The sequence below is a fragment of the Heterodontus francisci genome, chromosome 12 (genome assembly GCF_036365525.1).
Source record: "Heterodontus francisci isolate sHetFra1 chromosome 12, sHetFra1.hap1, whole genome shotgun sequence".
NCBI classification, from domain to species: Eukaryota; Metazoa; Chordata; class Chondrichthyes; order Heterodontiformes; family Heterodontidae; genus Heterodontus; species Heterodontus francisci.
In genome coordinates this window covers 35,097,447-35,116,661 of record NC_090382.1, presented here as the reverse complement: position 1 = coordinate 35,116,661, position 19,215 = coordinate 35,097,447, and the positions used below count along the sequence as shown (strand labels likewise).

The 19,215-nt window shown below is 41.0% G+C and overlaps 1 protein-coding gene across 5 annotated transcripts; it reads right to left on the bottom strand.

Moving 5' to 3' along the window:
- Positions 1 to 660: 660 nt before the first annotated feature.
- LOC137375566 (E3 ubiquitin-protein ligase NEURL3-like) lies at positions 661 to 18,540 on the bottom strand. Of its 5 annotated transcripts, none has more exons than XM_068042916.1 (5): positions 18,418 to 18,507; positions 16,998 to 17,215; positions 5,999 to 6,544; positions 3,702 to 3,824; positions 661 to 2,336 (listed from the first exon to the last, which is right to left on the bottom strand). In XM_068042916.1, the coding sequence occupies exons 2-5, from the start codon at positions 17,071 to 17,073 to the stop codon at positions 2,104 to 2,106; spliced, it is 978 nt and encodes a 325-aa protein (XP_067899017.1). In that variant the 5' UTR covers positions 17,074 to 17,215; positions 18,418 to 18,507; the 3' UTR covers positions 661 to 2,103. The 5 variants fall into 5 exon arrangements, with proteins under 5 accessions (XP_067899017.1, XP_067899020.1, XP_067899022.1 ...); XM_068042919.1 differs by lacking the exon at positions 16,998 to 17,215 and adding an exon at positions 11,262 to 11,329; XM_068042921.1 differs by lacking the exon at positions 18,418 to 18,507 and adding an exon at positions 11,262 to 11,329 and having other exon boundaries at positions 16,998 to 17,082.
- Between the last annotated feature and the right edge of the window lie 675 nt (positions 18,541 to 19,215).

Here is a 19,215-nt window from a genome sequence, read left to right as displayed (position 1 = left end):
TATTGGCTTGGCAAATGCACTGACACAATTAGGGGAATTAATTTCTGTTGGTTTTTTTTTACAATATCTCCCAAAGCTAATAAATATTTTTGGAGTACTGGATCTCAGATGAGGCCAGTCTTCCAGTACCTGGTCCAATTGGCCATGATTAATGCATGCATATGGACCAGCTTGGCATCATATCCAAGCCCAATGATTTTCTCACCAAATAGCTATGTACAGGCATTTTCCAGCAGGTGCTACTGTATCACAATAAGGTTTGGGGTCCTTGACTGATTTTTACCTTTTGTAGCCCAGAGCTATTCCCCAATGGCTGCCCTAACTGAGTTCATGAATCAAAGTTAGAACCTTCTGATATCTATGACTTTTTGCTCCATCTGGCAATGTCTTTACCCAAAAGGACAACTGGGGATATTGGCTTCAATTTCTGTGGTGAGAATGAATCACAAACAGCCACTGGAAGTTAACCATTCCACATGCTCCATCTCTCACCCGGGTAAACATATATTGGCTAATAGGGTGCCATTCTAGAAGAAGTGCAGCAAAGTTATCCTTGATATCACAGAGAGCATTTCTTCACAAAACTGAAGCTAGGAATTTAATTTAAAAAAGGCATCTCATTGTATGAAGTCAATTTTATCAAAATATAAATCCTATATACAGGAGCAACACATTATAAAACCATGAGTTCAGTCAATTAAAAATATACTGTATAACTTATAAAGTTACAATATTCTAACATCAATAACTTGCATTTTATATAGCACCTTGAACATAATAAAATGTCCCAAGACACTTCATAGGAGCATTTTTAAACAAAATTTGACATTAAGCCACATAAGGAGATAATAGAATAGATGACCAAAAGCTTGGTCAAAGAGGTAGGTTTTAAGGAGCGCCTTAAAAAGGAAACAGAGGTAGAGAGGGAGAGCTTTGTGGAGGGAGCTTAGTGAATTAGGGCCTTGGCAGCTAAAAGAATGGTCACCAATGGTGCAGCAATTAAAATCAGGAAGCGCAAGAGGTCAGATTTGGATGAACTCAGATCTCGGAGGGTTATAGTGCTGGCAAACTATACAGTATACATAAACACAAGGGCATCACTGAGACTGTTAGGCTCTGTGGAATCATTAACATTTCATTTGACAGAAGTAATGGCAGGGTTACGATTTAAAGCTGTAGTACAGAACCAAAATGTTATAAGCGTGAGTCCGAGAGTTGCCCATCATACATTCATATGTATGAATCCACCACACATATTCTGATCTTTCTTAGGTAGGGTAATGTAAGTCTCTACTATTGCCTGTAAAGAAATAATTAAACAAAACCAAATTGGATGAGGTGATAATTAGCTGTTGTGCAAGATGAAGGCTGAGTCCACATATCAGTTGCTTAATCATTAGAAGAGGGAGGCAGATTTTTTTCTCAAGTACAGAGAACCTATTGATAATGAATAGGTAATATCTAAATACTTAGACAATACTGACCCAGGAAGGACTGTGGAATGTTATATCTCATATATCAGTGCACACGTTTCTTCTGACTCCACATACCTCCTTGAGTTCTGCTTTGTCTCTTTCAGTTGCCCCATTCAATAGTCTTGGACTATTCTTGGGCTTCCCAATGATTAATTGGTTGTAATCTCATCCTTATTAATAACATTCTTAGCTGTTTGTTGCATCTTTCTTATTGCTGCAATAATTGGGACTACTTTGTCTTTCCAGCTGTATCCTTACTTCTCTAACTCAAGTCATATTCCTTAAGTTTTGCTGCTGCTCTCCATCCTAATTTGACCCTTTTCATTTACTCCTTTTGCAGCATGTCCCTCTCCATGTCCATTTATCCAGATACATATCTGACCTTCTCCACCTCATCCTGCTACCTGTCCTGTACTTCAATATTCTTCTCACATTTCAGACTTGGATCGGACCTTCATAACCACCAAGTGCACTGGGTATGCTCACATTTGCCTTATCCTTTACTTGGCCGCATGTCCAAGTGCTACAAAACGTGTGATTGATATGGCAGAGAGCCAAGCTACTGATATTTAAATGAAGGTCACTCAAACAGTCCAACAGACTGTGCTCCTATGTTAATCTTGAGGTATTAACTGTGGTATGTCTTGATGATCTCTTTGATTGGTTGTCTGCAGATTGGGCATTTTGAATTCCTGCTGAGGAGCTTCTGGCCACAGCCGTAGCACACACACATGTGTCCACATCTGTATAAAACAGAGTCAACTTGGCGAGAACAGCAGACAATACAGTCTTCAGCCAGGGAGTGCTGGGGCTGGGTATTTGATGATAGTTCAGGAGCACAAGGACTGGAACCAGAACTGCCTGAAAATAAAGTTTTAGATGGTTACAATATAATCAAAAATGCCTCTCTTTGAGCAGTGTTAAATGGCAAATCTATACCAAGTTAGCAAGGTTCCGGTTAATATGGTAGCTGCCTCTGAGGACTGGCTGACACATAATATATTCTAAAAATTCAAAACAGGAATTGATTATTTACTATTGGTAGTAGGGAAAATGTTTCAATATTTTATGGATATTAGAAATGTTCACTTAAAAAGTTTAGAATCTGTAAATCAGTTTGGATTTAGAAGCAATAGCTAATTCCTCAGTAATCCACTGGAATTCTAAGTGGTGATACCTAAATTAGAGAATTAAGGTTAGCTAAGATTTTGAGTTTCAGAAGGCTTTTAAAGAAATTGAAGGCTCCCAAATTAAATAGAAATTAGGCAGCTGAATTGCTTTGATGATAGAAAGCAGATGCCCAGTGATGGTCATTGAGCATGGTAACCTTTTGGAGGGAGAACCAAACACAGAGGGCAGCAGTGGCATCGTCGAACATGGTATGTTATGGCATGGTGCATTAGACATTGTCCTTTCAACACATAAACTCCAGTAGCTTTTTCTAGTAGGGTAAGATCGCACAATAGAGATCAGACACTATCCTTCAGCATTAGGATCTTAGTTTAAGTACAATCCAAATTAAGGAAATAAAGCTATTATTTCCTCTAACCAGGTACTGGGTGATGCAGTGGATTACAGTCTGTCCTATCAGTACTGAAACTAGGCTCCAATCCTGATTGGACCAGACAGAGAAGATGAGATCTCCTCTCTTTAACTTGATGTTGTAATAGGTTAAAACATTTGTACTGTCAGTTGAGCACCCGGTGGACTTGATTTTGCAACTGAGTCTCTTGGGTTTGATACTGTTTGGCAATATTGCAGAAATATTGTTCAGACTAATTAACGGAAAATGGATGATAAGAACTATAAAAGCCACAAGGATTCAGTCGAAATGCTCTTCTAAGATTAAGACTGAGGTGCATTGCGACCGGAAGAATATCAGCCACCACCCATAAAACTCTCACTGAGATCAATTAGGGAAGTTCATTTCACAACGCCTCCACTCATAATGATTTATGTCTCTTTGATGCAAATGAGCAAAAGCAGGGCCAGATTCAGGCGGTTCAATTAACTTTTCTACTGGGAGCAAGACTGCCTAGGTCATCTAGCTTGGGATCACCTACTGAGAGGAGACCAAAAGACTGATAGGCTGGGTTGACATGAAGTCAGCTTCTAAAAGTGATGGGACTTTTTCCCCCTGTGATACTGCTCAGCCTTCTGTCCAGTAATTGTTCTGAGGAACTTACAAAAAGACTAAAGCCCCGGGTGTTTGCCAATTGCTCTCACCTTTGGCGGGTGTCACACAAGAGACTGACGTTTGAGGATATGATGTTTGGGGCTTGTCACTTCTGATGGGGCGAGATGGCTGCAGTGGTAATTTGCTCTGGGATACACATTTCATGGAGGGATCTGAAGAAATAAAGATATAATTATTTATTTTACCAGTATGATCTTGGCAATATACAGTTAGATTGGGAATAAATTATTAATCTGAAATGATCAGAATTTGTAATTCCTGGTTTCACATTAACTATTAGTTACAAAATTTCTATGTCTAGATTTATTAACTAGTGTCACAGTGTCATATTGGAGGTACCATTGAATATAGCTTGAAATGTACAATCAAGAGTCTCACAGAAAACCTGCTCTGCAGTCTCAACAAGATCAAGTTGCACACAGCAGTGTTCTGGCCACACATTTGTACACATTTGTAGTGACACCGAGGAAGAACTAAATTTACTGGATGGCTCACCAGATCTATCTAACCAACATTTTTAAGGTCTAAAACTCACAGACAAAGAAGAAAATGAGAGATCACAAATAACAGGTCTCTCCTTAAAGGAGGTACTCTTGAGACTGCAGAAGTTTCCCTGAGAGACCCAGGCAATTGTTTAGATATCTCTTTAGAACAGAGACAGTGACTTTGATCAGTGTGCTGCTATCATCATTCATATTAGTTAGGATTATGTTAACTCATAATCCATAACATAATAACCCTTTGTGAATACTGGCTTAAAGGTGTAATGGGATGGATTTTGCGATCAATGGCAAAGCAACTTTGCTTGCCGCTGATCTAAAAAAAAATGCCCACAAAGATCTAGCAATCTGTGACACAACTTCTTTCCCGATGGCAGTTTAAATCTGGTGCCAAGTTAAGGGGGTTTCCAGGCGTGCAGCAACAGTGATGTCAGAAAGCAGGGTAAGCAACCAATCACGCTGAAGTAATCTCACGGACAGCAAGCCAAGAAGTCAAAAGCATTGAATCCTTTCACTTTTAATTTAAATTTTCAAGTAGCAAAATAAATGATATGATTAGATTAAGATAGAACCAAAAATTATATAAACAAACTTTAACAGAAGTTATTATTTTAAAAATATGTGGAATTTTATTATAATGGAGAAATTTGACATTCCACAAATATAACATTAGCTTTTCAGGAAAAGTAAGGGGGTTTATCAATAATTATGAACTTAATATGCTGTTAAAACCCAGTTGCATGCCATTAAACGAGGTGTAAATTTTTCAAGAGTTTTTACAGCGAGATTAAATGCATAAAAGTAGAAGTTTTCGTCAATTCAGATTGCTTTGGGACTACTCTCTGGGGGACCTCAAGATAACCTCAGGAGGAGCGTAGAATCACTGACAGCAACCCCTGGAGTTCCGTGTAACTCTGTGCATGGGCAGATTTGATTTTAGTTGTGTCTCGAAGTTGCTGTCAGTTTCAGGGAAGTAATGATGGCGAATGCTGACAGTTTCACTGCCATTACCACTACAAAATCTGGGCCAATGTCATTCAAGTGCCTCTGACTTTCTGAATGTAACAATCTTCCTGCTGAATACCATTCAACATTGCAGTGAGCTGCAGTCTTCAGTTAGAAGAGTTTATTGAAGCATGTGTTACATCTGGAAGAATCTGAATTATAATCACTGCTTTTGAATACTTTGAATAAGTATGGTGTTAGCCTCTCATTCTGCTATCGTGTTGGGTGGTACTTAGTGCTATTGGAATCTTCTCCATTTTGTGGTTCACATTACTTTTAAGATAGCTTTGAACTTACAGATATGAATTTTCCCAATTTTCTCCTTGCTTCCAGGTGTACAAAGGTGCTGACTCTTACTGGGGTATAGTCCAGGTGTGAATCCTTTTGTGGGAAGCTTAGATAGGGTATGTTGGTGGGCAGTAGAGTTACGGAGGCATCACAACTAAAATCAAATCTGCCCTCACCCAACATCTACACACATGCACACAGAGTGATAAGCATGAGCACTGAATAGCAATTTGTAGCAGGAATCATGGCTAATTTTCTTTTTCTCATACAGAGAACTAAGGTCAGCTATAAGGCTCCAACTGCTGCTTTGACTAAGGTGGACTAACTCGTCACGGACCAGCAATTAAGCTTGGGACTTTCTATCCTGTACAACTTAGTAGCATATCATATGTGGTATTTACCTAGGTAGGCCATCAGGAAAGTGAAATAAACTAATCTAAGTCACACTGCCCACTCCTATACAATGGTTATATAATATATATATAAATGAAATGTTCCATCACATCTTTCAAATGCGTCTATTAATTCTTTACCTTGGAGCTGGACTTCACGTGTTGTTCCATACACATCAATGATCACCCACAATGGCCAAGACACCAACAATCCTTTCATAAGGAGGTATTCCCTTCCTTCATTCACAGTGTACAAAAAGTGGCCTTGGCTGTTCACCCAGAACGAGATGATAGTTCCCTCTTGCACACACTCCTGGGGTAATGCGCTGACCCAGAAGCCATGTACTTCCTCTAGGTCTGGACACACAAACTTTGGAAGTGCATTGGGATCCATGAGGGAGGGGTCAAAGATCGTGTAGCCTAGTCGCAAATCTCCTTTCCATGAAATATCCGTCTTTGTGATTTTCAATTTCACTTTCTCCTGGATGAGGACTGGACGGTTGGTAAAGGTGATCCCATTACAGAATCCAGATTTTCTCCATGCACAATGATGGGATGGATCCATCTTTATCTGTGACCCCTTGGTGTATGGATGGAAAAAAAGGGGACTGAGTGAGGTAGTTGGTGTTTGAAGATGCTTTGTCCTTTTTCCACAAATGGAATGTCGGCCATTTCTCTGCTCATGTTCTGCAAATGAATAAAACAAAAAGGGAGCTTACTGCTATGCTGGTGTATGCAGGACAATATTACTGGGTGTTCAGCGATAAGTGATAGCTTAATACTGAGCATTACTCTGCATTGTTGTCCTCTATTTTATTGCATGTTATTGCATGTTTAGCATTTGGTTGAGATACATCACCACTGGCAAGAATATTTGTACTTTGCATCATCCATGTAACATTTAACACAACTCAATTGAGAAGCAACAGCTGAGTAAAACATCAATTAGAACAATTATTACGCAGTAGATCTCATTTTAATAAACCTGACTACATTGTCGCCTTGTTTGTATTAAATATTTAGGCCTGTATTTGCATTTGGAGATATCTGGCTGTATCTGGGTACTTTGTCACATTAAGTTTCTGCTGAACCACGATTCACATCACAAAGAGCAGGGCTGTGGCAGGACAGGGGAGGCTGGAAGGAGCAATTTGTAACATAGGTGAGGCCACGGCTAATTTGTACCTCAACCCCATTTACTCATCTTAGATCTTTGTCCCTTGACACCCTTACCTTACAAAAGTCTATCGATCACACGCTTGAACGCTCCAATTTTCCACAGCTTTTTGGGGAAGAGAAATCCATATTACTACTATTCTGTGCGACCTGATTTCACGCCTGACTGGCCTAGCTCTAATTTTAAAATTGTGTCCCCCTGTTCTTGATTTCCCTACCAGACGAAAGTTTCTCTATTTCTACCCATCAAATATTTTTACCATTTTAAACACCGCAATCAGTTTACCCATCAATATTCTATTATCAAGAGAATATAAACCTGGTTTATGCATCCTGTCCTCATAATTTATCCCTCTAAGCTCCTGCAAGAACGCGAAGCAATTTTTTTTTACCGTTTGAAATTTACCCAGTTACCCACATCAAGGAGCAAAGGGGCTGGTGGCAGAACTGATAATGTTTCATTTTGTTGAGCTGCATGAGGGTGCAAGGCAAGTCTTGTTGTGGAGAACTTCAGCTAACAGATTGGCCATGGAGCTAACTTGTTTAGCTTTCTGGGCCCAGCTGAATTCACCTATGACGATATCCTTGTGAAACTGTTTGGAGAAGCAGGTGCAGCATTCCCTCTTATCAGCTGTACTTGTGTCTGCTGACAGGTGCAAAAACGGTTATTTAAAGAATGAGTGTGCCCTTCGCCAGCCACATACTTACTGCAGCATGAGTCACCATTATCAGGAAAGAAAGAGAGAAAGGAGAATTGGGTATAAATAGCCCAGCTTCTCGGTAAATGTACTCAGTAAGTATTTGCTTAGCTTTTATTTCTTGGGCAAGAATCCAGGAGCAAACATTTATCTGTGACTATTTGCAACTGATTGTTAACAATAGGAAGAATTCCACCAAAACGAGTTAAAGTCATTAATATGGCTCATTGACTCATACAGCACAGAAGTAGGTCATTCAGCCCATCGCACCTGTGCTGGCTCTTTGAAACCGCTATCCAATTAGTCAAACTCCCCTGCTGTTTCCGCATAGCCCTACAAAACTTTTCCTGGTTAGGGTAGTGTTCCAAATATTTATGGTTTTTATTGATGTCAGAAGACAAGGTTTGCTTTGAGGCTCCATAATAGACGATTCAGAAACACATTTAGCTCAGGAAGCTCCACACAGAGTGCCCGATTTTAACCCCTTCAAAACCCATCCACTTAAACAGAGTTAAAAAAAAGTGACTCTGTAGCTGAAGACTACATGGCAGATTTACCACAGGGGTCCATTGCACTTTCTTTGTACATCCACCCCATCTTCTTAGGCACTGTCCTGCAATGAACCACACACCATTGATCCAGAAGGCAAAATAAGAGGTCCACACTTTTAGTCTAGCAACTCGGAGATTAATGAGAGGTGACTGGCTCTGACTTCCCTCCCTCTGTGCAAGACACCTCCACTCAGCACCTCCTCCAGAATCCGCTCCTGAAATTGGGTCCCATAATTGGGGATGGGCAGGGGAAAATACATATCCTCAACACACCATGGCCATGCTGTATAACGCCACATTGAGCTACCTTTAGTTAGCTCCGAAATACTAAACATCTCATACAAGGCTCAATCATATGCAGTTATGTTGGATAAGCAGAAGATTTCTGCTCTTCCTACCAGCTGGTGACCTGGTCTTTGTTTCTCAAGAGCAAAGCCACTCAGAATGCAAATGAAACCAGTGGAAGAGTTTAGTGGGCGTTTTGGACAAACACTTTTCAATTGTCTGTCACAATTCCTAAGACTGTTGGCAGCAGTTCAGCCCTACCCACCAAGGAAATCCCAGTTCTGAAATTCACCATATTGTGTGGTACTCATACTTTTTCAGCCACTGCAGATTTAGTCAAATGACTTGCGTTTGTGTTGAGTTTTGATTAGTTTGCCCAGAATAGCCTGGTACGTGGGAGGCACTGGGTGAAATGCACAAGAAACCGAACACAAATCTCGTGCTGAGAAACAAACTCAGGACAAGTCTCAACACTAACAGTGATATATTCTGCCAGGGGCATTAAAAAAACAATAACTAGTAAAAAGGCCTAAGGAATGTGCTCATTACATACATGAAAGGAACAAACCAAGTCTTAGTAGAATTTCACCATAATTCTGACTTCAGGTACAATCACAACTCCAATGATGGTGTGAGATTCATGCTTCGTGGGGTTAGTAACCCTCCAGGATTGTCCTGGAGTCTTTGGGAATTAACAATTAATTTCCTGGACACTGCTACAAGCAACCCAGGAGAAAAATCATAGAGGGGTTAAAGAAGATTGTGTTTCTTTTTCATTTTCTTTGAAGACTTTGTTGATTACATATCCTATCGGATATGAAGAAAGGCTGTTTGACCAGACGGGCAGGTTGGGCGCATTTGATAAAACCTCCAACAATAAGTTCAACCAAAGTTGGTAACACTAATGCTCCTCCAAATTAAATTGTTGATCAACTTTGTGGATTAATTTGCCATCTTGACTAAAATGAATTAAATCAAAACAGGTGAGTGATTGAAAATGGGATCTCCCTGGAGTGTAGGGATTAGTACCACACAATATGGTGAATTTCCGAACTGGGATCTCCCTAGAGTGTAGGGATTAGTACCACACAAAATGGTGAATTTCCGAACTGGGATCTCCCTGGAGTGTAGGGATTAGTACCACACAATATGGTGAATTTCCGAACTGGGATCTCCCTGGTGGGTAGGGCTGGACTGCTGCCAACAGTCTTGGGAATTGTGACAGACAATTGAAAAGAAAGGTGTGTTTGTCCAAAAAGCCCACGAAACTCTTCCACTGGGTTATTCAGAGACACTGACACTCAGCAGTTAAATGGTGATTCAGGGGTGAAATCAGCACATCAGAGCAGGTGTTTCTTTTGAAATTAGTGTAACAACATTACATCCTCTGGCACTTCTATCTATTAATAGAAACTCAATTAAAAACATCAAACTGCCCCTGGCTGCTCACACCCAGCAGTAAACTGGAACAACCCGCTTTTGCTATTTTGTTTAGGGAGTGGGGTGAATTGAAACCTCTGCCTGGTGTGGCTGATACCAGCAGTTTGGCTTCAAGACTTGTTGTTACATGCTCAGGTTTGAAGTATTGATACTTATCCAGTGAAGTACATTTCAAATAAGCATTTTGTTTTTACAGGAAAACAATACCAAACACATCTGTTCATGACTGGAATTCATTCCTAATTTATTTGCTCGACAGGCCAGGACACCACCAGATATAACTCACTTTGTTCAGGAGCCTCAGGAATTACCGTTTATTCACTATCCTTCATTCAAGACCAATGCAACATGTGCTTCAAAAAACAACCCACAACAATCTGGTGCCTCAGGAACTATCCCATTACTTCAAGGATAACCTCATACTGCTCCAGTGTCTCAAGGACAACACCTCTCTGTCCCATGACCTTATAGCAATAGTCCAATTCCTTAAAAGCTATCCCAGTCGCTTGTGGGCGGCACAGTGGCGCAGTGGTTAGCACCGCAGCCTCACAGCTCCAGGGACCCGGGTTCGATTCCGGGTACTGCCTGTGTGGAGTTTGCAAGTTCTCCCTGTGTCTGCGTGGGTTTTCTCCGGGTGCTCCGGTTTCCTCCCACAAGCCAAAAGACTTGCAGGTTGATAGGTAAATTGGCCATTATAAATTGTCACTAGTATAGTATAGGTAGGTGGTAGGGAAATATAGGGATAGGTGGGGATGTTTGGTAGGAATGTAGGATTAGTATAAATGGGGGGTTGATGTTCGGCACAGACTCGGTGGGCCGAAGGGCCTGTTTCAGTGCTGTATCTCTAATCTAATAATCTAATCATGTCCAAAAATGTTTTTTTTTTAATACCTTAACATCTTCTGTTTGTGCGGTCTTTACTTACATATGGGAAGCGTCTCAGTGTTGAAATGAACAATTCCTTCTTTTTACCAGCTCTAGTGACTTCTGGCTCTGGGAATGATGTTACCATGTTGGGACCTGGACTTGACGTGCTACTGACACACACATGGATACCTGCCTAGCTGAATTCAGAAACAGTAGTTGACTCAGGGTCCTGCTGATTGGTTCTGCGTAGATGTGTGTACTTGATGACATAATTGCGACAATAAGATCAGTATCTTTCTAATGATGTATTGAGAATGAAGAGGAGAGAAAGCGGGCAAGCAGGACCTGAGAACTGTCCAGTTAAAGCGAAATACTGTGTTGACATACTTCTTTGTCAGGAAGATGTATTACTGGTTAGAGTTGTAAATGGCGTTCAGTGACTCTTCGTGTCATTCCTTTGTGAGAGAAAAAAAATGCAATGGGTCATGTGAGGCCAAGATTTATGTTAAAACAAGCAGCTCATGTGAACCTTTCTATGACTTCCATTGGGTCATTATACTGGTTCCACCACATTGGAAATGTCTTTGGTTGGTTTTGAAACAGGACTTTGCAGAGAGTTGCCTTTTGTTACTTAGATGTTTGTTAGTTAAATTTTCACTTGCTCAACTTTCAGTTTTGGTACTTTGGCAATAGTCAAGTTTCTAATTTTTTCTGTGTTCCCTCCTCTCCCACCTCGTGCACTACATACCACACTATCTAACTGGTAGGAGGGAAATTCCAAGACCACAGAGGAAAGAGTCATGTCATTCTGAAGGATAAAATGAAAGCAGATCACTGGTAGCTCTCTGGCATGTTGAATGTGTAAATGAAATTAAAGCTCTCTGTTGTTTTGTGCACAAAACCAGTATCTTTGTATACCCTAAGCAAACCCCTTCCTCGACCCCTGCTTATGCTGGAGGCACTCACTTTGTAACCGAAAAGCATGTGACATTATTAGTCATAACATTATTGAACCAGGTTGAACAAGAATTCTCCCTCCCTTGCTGTATCCAAACCAACACAAAGCTGTTTGAACAAACTGTTCTTTAGATTCGCCTTCCTATAAACTCTCCAGAGGTACCTCAGTGTGCTGGAAAATTACACAAATAAACACATTTCTGCTCCTTCATATAATTTGACATGAATTAGAGTCATAGATACAGCACTGAAACAGGTCCTTTGGCCCAACGAGTCTGTGCCAACCATCAACCACCCATTTGTACTAATCCTACATTAATCCCATTTCTCTATCACATCCCCACCTTCCCTCAATTCCCCTACCACCTACCTACACTAGGGGCAATTTACAATGGCCAATTTACCTATCAACCCGCAAGTCTTTGGCATGTGGGAGGAAACCGGAGCGTCCGGAGGAAACCCATGCAGTCATAGGGAGAACTTGCAATCTCCGCATAGGCAGTACCCAGAACCGAACCTAGATCGCTGGAGCTATGAGGCTGCGGTGCTAACCACTGCGCCACCCTTTAATTTCATTTACACATTCAGAATGCCAGAGAGCTACCAGTGATCTTCTTTCATTTTATCCTTCAGAATGACATGACCCTTTCCTCTGTGGTCTTGGAATTTCCCTCCTATCAGTTAGATAGTGTGGTATGTAGTGCATGAGGTGGAAGAGGAGGGAACACAGAAAAAATTAGAAACTTGACTATTGCCAAAGTACCAAAACTTTGATATTACAGTTTATTTTACGATTGACACTAGACCCATCAGAGACTCTATATACAGAGTATAGGGCATTGTGGATCGATTACAATGACATTTTGCTGTTTTCAGTGTCAGCTTTATGTGAGTCCTCTCAGTAGCACCATCAGAAGGTCATGGGTTCAAGACCCACTCCAGAGACCTGGGTATGTAAAGTAGGCAGGCACTTCAATGCAGTATTGAGGGAATGCTGCACTGTCAGAGATGTTGAGCTGGATTTTGTGCAAGAGCCCGGGCTCCTGGTGCCGGGCCGAAAAGGTGTGGGGAACCCCACCTCTGCATTTTTTCAGCCTCCGGAGCGATCCTCCGGTCTTATGGGGTTAAAGTTTAAGGAGGCAAGATCCCCATCCCTTTAAAGCCTTTATAGGGATAGGGTTTCCGCCCCCAAGAGCTGCTAGTCAATCACAGGGCTAGCAACTCAGCAATATCAGCAGCACCACTGGGAGTGGTGGCCACTGCCGATACTGCAGAGGCTGCAGACCCACAGCCAGTGGTGGAACCCCAGAGAAAAGCTAGGTGAAGTGGGGTCGCCGGGGCCAGTCCGGAAGGCTCCGGCGAGGAGGGCGGGGTGTTCGGGTCATTAACTTATCTCGCCCCCGGGAGAATCGGAACCAGGATTCTCAGCGTCGGGGTTCGTGGGGGCGATTCTGACCTGATTCTCCGGCCCCCACCCCACCACAAAAGCCACCGTGGGGATGAGAACAAAATCCAGCCCATTGTTTTTTTAGGTAAACCGTTAAACCTAGGTCCTCTCTGCTCTCTCAGGTGGATGTAAAAGATCCTGGAATACTCTTTGAAGAACAGCTGAAGAGGTCTCCTGGTGTCCAGACCAACATTTGTCACTCAATCAACAGTTAAAACTTAGTCATTGGTATAAACACTTTATGTGGGTCCTTGCTGTGTACAAATTGCCAGTTGCGCTTCCTACATTATACTTTAAAAGGACTTCATTGACTGTGAAGCACTTTGAGATATCCTAAGATCACAAAAAGCACGAAATAAATGCAAGTTCTTTCTTTCCCCAGATATTCACCACCATTCTGTAGTGTTACCAAATGCCCTCAGTCAAAAAGCACAAGAAGCCAGAACATTCTGTGCAGAACAGGCCCATAACAGGCAGATGGAGGAAACACATCAATAGCACTAAAGAAACTAATGAATAATACAGGCTGTGACCCTTGAGAGTTATAATGAGTGCGGTACGTAAGCCAGCTGTCCCAGCGATTTATTCTATTTAACACATGTTTTATACAATTTAAACAAATGCTACCTTAATATTTGCACTAATTATATATAGTTACCAGCCTGTATTTAATGAAGCTATATCTATCACATAAAGTTACATCATTGAAAACTGTGAAAAGATTAATTAAATAAATGAGTTTCTGCTTCTCCTAAAAAATATATATATGCATTAGAAACAAATTGTAATAAAATGGAACAAGGAAATATGGTGCAGTGGGTTAAATATCCTTTTAAACCAGCCTATAATGGGATGGAAGGTTTTTCTCTCTGTTGGCTCTAAGAGTCGTGTGTGAAATAAGTGATGCCATCTCAGCCTTGTTTTTAATGGCCCCATAATACAAACTCCGCCCCCCCCCCCAATTCAAGATTAAAGTGGCAACCTCACTCAGAGGTCTCTGAATGGTTGGTGTGGAAATAGAAAAAATATCACCCTGATGCAGTATGGAGTATATTCTTAGGCTCGAGTGAAGGCACATTGTGGAGCTTTACCCTAACCTTAGTATATCTGTCCTAGTATACAATTCATTCTCTACCAATGATATGCCCTCCTTGATGAGCACAAAACCCACACAAAAAAATCAATCTAACTTTGAAAAAAAACTTGGATGGTTCAGAAGATATTAATCCCTGCTGTCCTGATGTAGCTTGAAAAAAATGAGAGAGCTCTCATTGTCTCACTGGAAGCAGAAAGCAGGGAAATGTCAGTGCAAGCTGACCCTACCCTGGAAATAAACAACAGCCTGATACAGGTGCAGTTTAAATGAGTGCACCACTGAGTGAAAGCCAGTTAATGTTTAATCCTGGCAGGTGGCAGGCAGTCAATGAAGCATTTAGAATTTCAGCTTGTTGCTACCCAGCGAGGCACTGCTTCCATGGCTGCTGCTACCGAGCCTCATCACTTCCCTGGAAATAAAGTCACAGACAGGCGATAATAAAAGCACAGGGAGATAGTGATTTACAATATCGCTGTGTTCTAACACTTACTATCAAACAACAGGAGGATCAGTGTATAAATAAAAAAAACTGTAACTGTCTAGTATGTCGGATTGTGATTGTATTTACCAGCTCTCCACAAACAGCTGGAATCTACTGAATTTTAAAATCAAATCAGTTATCTACATGTGTGTACTTTAATCACAGACTCCACTGAATCCTTCTAATCCTATGAGCAGAAGTTCAGCAAAATTTCACCCCCCCCTTACATCTGTATATCTCCATCTCTAATTATCTATTTGTATTTCTGTTTCAAAAAGCTTTTCTCTATTGTGTATTTCGTGCTGATCAAAACAAGGAGTATATTGACCTCAGTGAAGATTGGGTGGTGTGTGAGACAGACTGCCAATTCGCTCTTGCCCATTCTGTGCTCCCGCCCAAAACAATGGCTAATTCTACTCAGTTTTAGCCAGTTCAACTCTCACTGTTAAACTAGCTAAAATGGGCTATTTTAGGAATTGATCTTAAGGAACTTAAGGTCAATAAAGATCCTTAAGGTCAATAGCACATCCCATGTTGATTTACCCATTGGATAATCCCAGTCTCTATTTCTGTCTCCATACCTGTATCTCCACCACTGTCTGTATCTCTCTCCATTATGGCTCAATGGATTTGACCATCAGGATCCCCTTTAAGGAGCAACTCATACTATGGGTCCTTTATTTAAAAAGGACATCTCATTATGGGGCCACTTTTAAGGGGGAATATTACCAACAGGAGCCTTCTGAAAATCAACAGAATTCTGATTAAAAGCTATTGTTTTATTTTTGGCATCTTCTATTATTGCAAATTATTATCGCAAAGCTGTAAAAACTGAGCAATATCAGATTGTAAAGGTTTAGCTCCAGTCTCACATTTACCAATATGATCCCATCAAGCTACTGTAAAATGAGCTCTGGCAGTTAAAATTTCCAACACGTAATTATAAATATTTTATGACTCTGGTTTTGTTTGAACAAACAAATTATTAACCATTGCAAATGAAATAGGAACTCCATTTGGAGAGGGAATGTCACTGTTAGAACTCTTGTCAAACTGTCTCTGTCAAGCTATCGTTTAAAGACAGAAAGCATTACCTCCTTTAAAGAGACAGTGTCACCAATGAAACCCTCTTTAAAGAGTATGCGTATAATTGTCAAGGCCTTTGCTAAAAAGACAAAATGTCATCTTTAAAAATGGAAACAGTCATGATCATAGCCCCTTTTAAAGTTGGAATCTCACTCTGGGGATCCCATTTTAAAGAGGAAATCATGTCATTAAATTCCCTATAAAGAGAGTCTGCTGCCATTACTTCCTCTTTTATAAAAGCAAAATACTGCGGATGCTGGAAATCTGAAACAAAAACAAGATTTCAGCATTTCTTGTTTTTGTTTCAGACTTCCTCTTTTATGTCAGGCTGTTATGAAGAATCATACTTACCTCTAATGTCCATTTGTTTATTTCTGTGTACTCCTTCAGTATTTTTATTTTTTCTGTTTTACATATGCACTGATAACATCAGTAGCAAACTAATTTGGACCAATTACCAAAGACACATTCACACTACAATGAAACATTGTTGTGAAATGGTTTGTCTTTGCACCAAGACTGCAGCAACATTACAAATGGCATCTGAATCATGCATCAGGGCCTAGCTTGACTCTGAAACAAAAAAGAGACTCTTTGGAGGAGGTAATCTCAATCCATGTCATGTGGAATTCAGTTCAGACCTTCCAAATTACACTGCAAGTTTCTTCACACTGATACACTTGTGACGTGTGAATGGGGTCTGCAATATTCGGCAGCTCCATAGCACAGTGAAGCTGTAGAACCCATGGTTATGCATTTTACTTTTACCAATATTACTGTTAATCTCAATAATTCCTCCAAATTAGTTCTCCTAATACTGTTGTCAGCACTCAGTATTTGCACAATATAAAGGTGTCAACCTTGGCTCAGTGATAGTGGTAGTATAAAGCATATACTTTAACCTGACACTTCAGCACAGTCCTGAGAGTGCTGCAAAGTCAGAGGTGCAGATTTCATATGAGATGTTAAACCGAGGCCCTGTCTGCCATCTCAAGTGGCCAGAAAAGATCCTATGTCACTTTATGAAGAGAAGGGATTTTCACCCTATGTACTGACCGTAGCAAAGGTTATGGGCTCCAACATCAACATCCCAGGGATCACTATTGACCTCAAACTCAACAGGAACAGCCATATAAATGCGTGGCTATTAGAGCAGGTCAGACGCTAGGTATTATATGGCGAGTGTCTCGGCTCCTGACTACCCAAAGCCTCTCCACCATCTACAAGGCACGTCAGGAGTGTAATGGAATAGTCTCGGCTTGCCTAGGATATAGCTGCAACAATATTCAAAAAGCTTAACACTATCCAGAACAAAGCGGTTTGCTTGATCATTTCTTTAAAATTCAAGAGAGTCACAGAGATAAATGAAAGGACATTTAACAAAACCTATTAGTTCAAGTCCCGTGGAATTCCCTTTTTAAACTCTATCACTCTTAATATAATTTTACCAACGCCTTCCTTAATGCTGGTTCTTTTACCTGAAGAGAGACGTAATGAGAATTCTGCAGAATGTGGAGGTGTGACAAAACAGAACAAATGGATGAGCAACAGATTATTGCCTGGTCTGGAGGGCATTAGCTATGAGGAGAGGTTGGATAAACTCAGATTGTTTTCACTGGAATGACGGAGGTGGAGGGGCGACATGATAGAGGTTTACAAAGTTATGAGCGGCATGGACAGAGTGGATAGTCAGACAGAAGCTTTTTCCCAGGGTGGAAGAGTCAGTTACTAGGGGACATAGGTTTAAGGTGAGAGGGGCAAAGTTTAGAGGGGATGTGCGAGGCAGGTTCTTTACACAGAGGGTGGTGAGTGCCTGGAACTTGCTGCCGGGGGAGGTGGTGGAAGCAGGTACGATAGCGACGTTTAAGAGACATCTTGACAAATATATGAATAGGAAGGGAATAGAGGAATATGGGCCCCGGAAGTGCAGAAGGTGTTAGTTTAGGCAGGCATCAAGATCGGCGCAGGCTTGGAGGGCCGAATGGCCTGTTCCTGTGCTGTATTGTTCTTTGTTCAAACCAATAATATTTTTCACAAATTTAGTAGAATTACTTATATGAATATGAATTACTTGTAGCTCCACGTTAAGCTCACGGAAACATCCTTTGATCACAATTAGAATTTAATGCTACCTCCCTCACATTTGCGTCAATTCTTTATTGGTTTCTTATTAAGCATTTTTTAAAGTTTGAGAATTGCAGCCTTTTAAATTAAAATGGAAATATTAATAATCAACGAACTTACAACCTCGCAAGGATTCGATTTTACTTCGAAATTAAACAGCTCCTTAGATACTTCCGATGTTACTTAAAACGCCTCTGAGAGGCACAGGATTAAATCATGTGAGTGCAACAAGACTCGGTGTGCATAAGTAACAATGATTTTTTTTCTACAAGTATGAATTAATATTTACAGTCCCTATATTTAATCTACATTCCTATGGCATGCAAAGGACATCAGATAGCTTCGCTCTTACCTCTGGGAGCTTTCTTAATGTAGCAGTTTCCCATGCTGACCGACATATAGATGTTTTCTCTGGTCAGCTTGGTTTCTCCACCTGCGTTGATGCTACTGGCTCCTATCTGCCCGATTGCTCGGGAGTGATATGTACAGCGGCGCTTCCTGACGTGACGATTCTTCGTTGCGAAAAGAGGTGGAGCTGTTTGATGAAAGTGGAAGAACCCAGATTCCCACACCGTGTAATTTCCATCCAGATGACTCTGATATTTAATTGTTAACTTTAAAAGTAACATTTTGCGTCGTAAAGGCGGACACCCAGTTCTGTCCTATGTGCTTTGTAAGGGAAAGCCAAGGGTATCTGGGCCAGACGTCCGGCATTGACTTCGGGATGTGTACACCGTGCAATGCGCCATCTGCTTCCAGGGAACCACTCCAAACCCTGTATACCAGTAATTTGCTATGGAAAGACTGAGGCCATTGTCTTTGGCCCCCATTACAAACTCTGTTCCCTCCCCACTGTTTCCAACCCCGATCCTGGCTACTCTGTTTGCAACCTTGACAGCCTATTTGATCCTGAACTGATCTTCTGACCCCATATCCTCTCCCCTGTAACAATGAGCACCTTTGATCCTGCCTCCTTGTTCAAACAGTTTTTGTGCACAATCGATGACTTCTGAGATGACTGCTTCACCCTAAGTCTTTCCTGGATGCGTGGTGATATCCACTTAGATAAATCACCTTGTTTGCTTCAACTTCAGCCATCATTCTGGGTATGTGAACTCTATAGGTGCTACTATAGAAGGGGAGGAGGGAT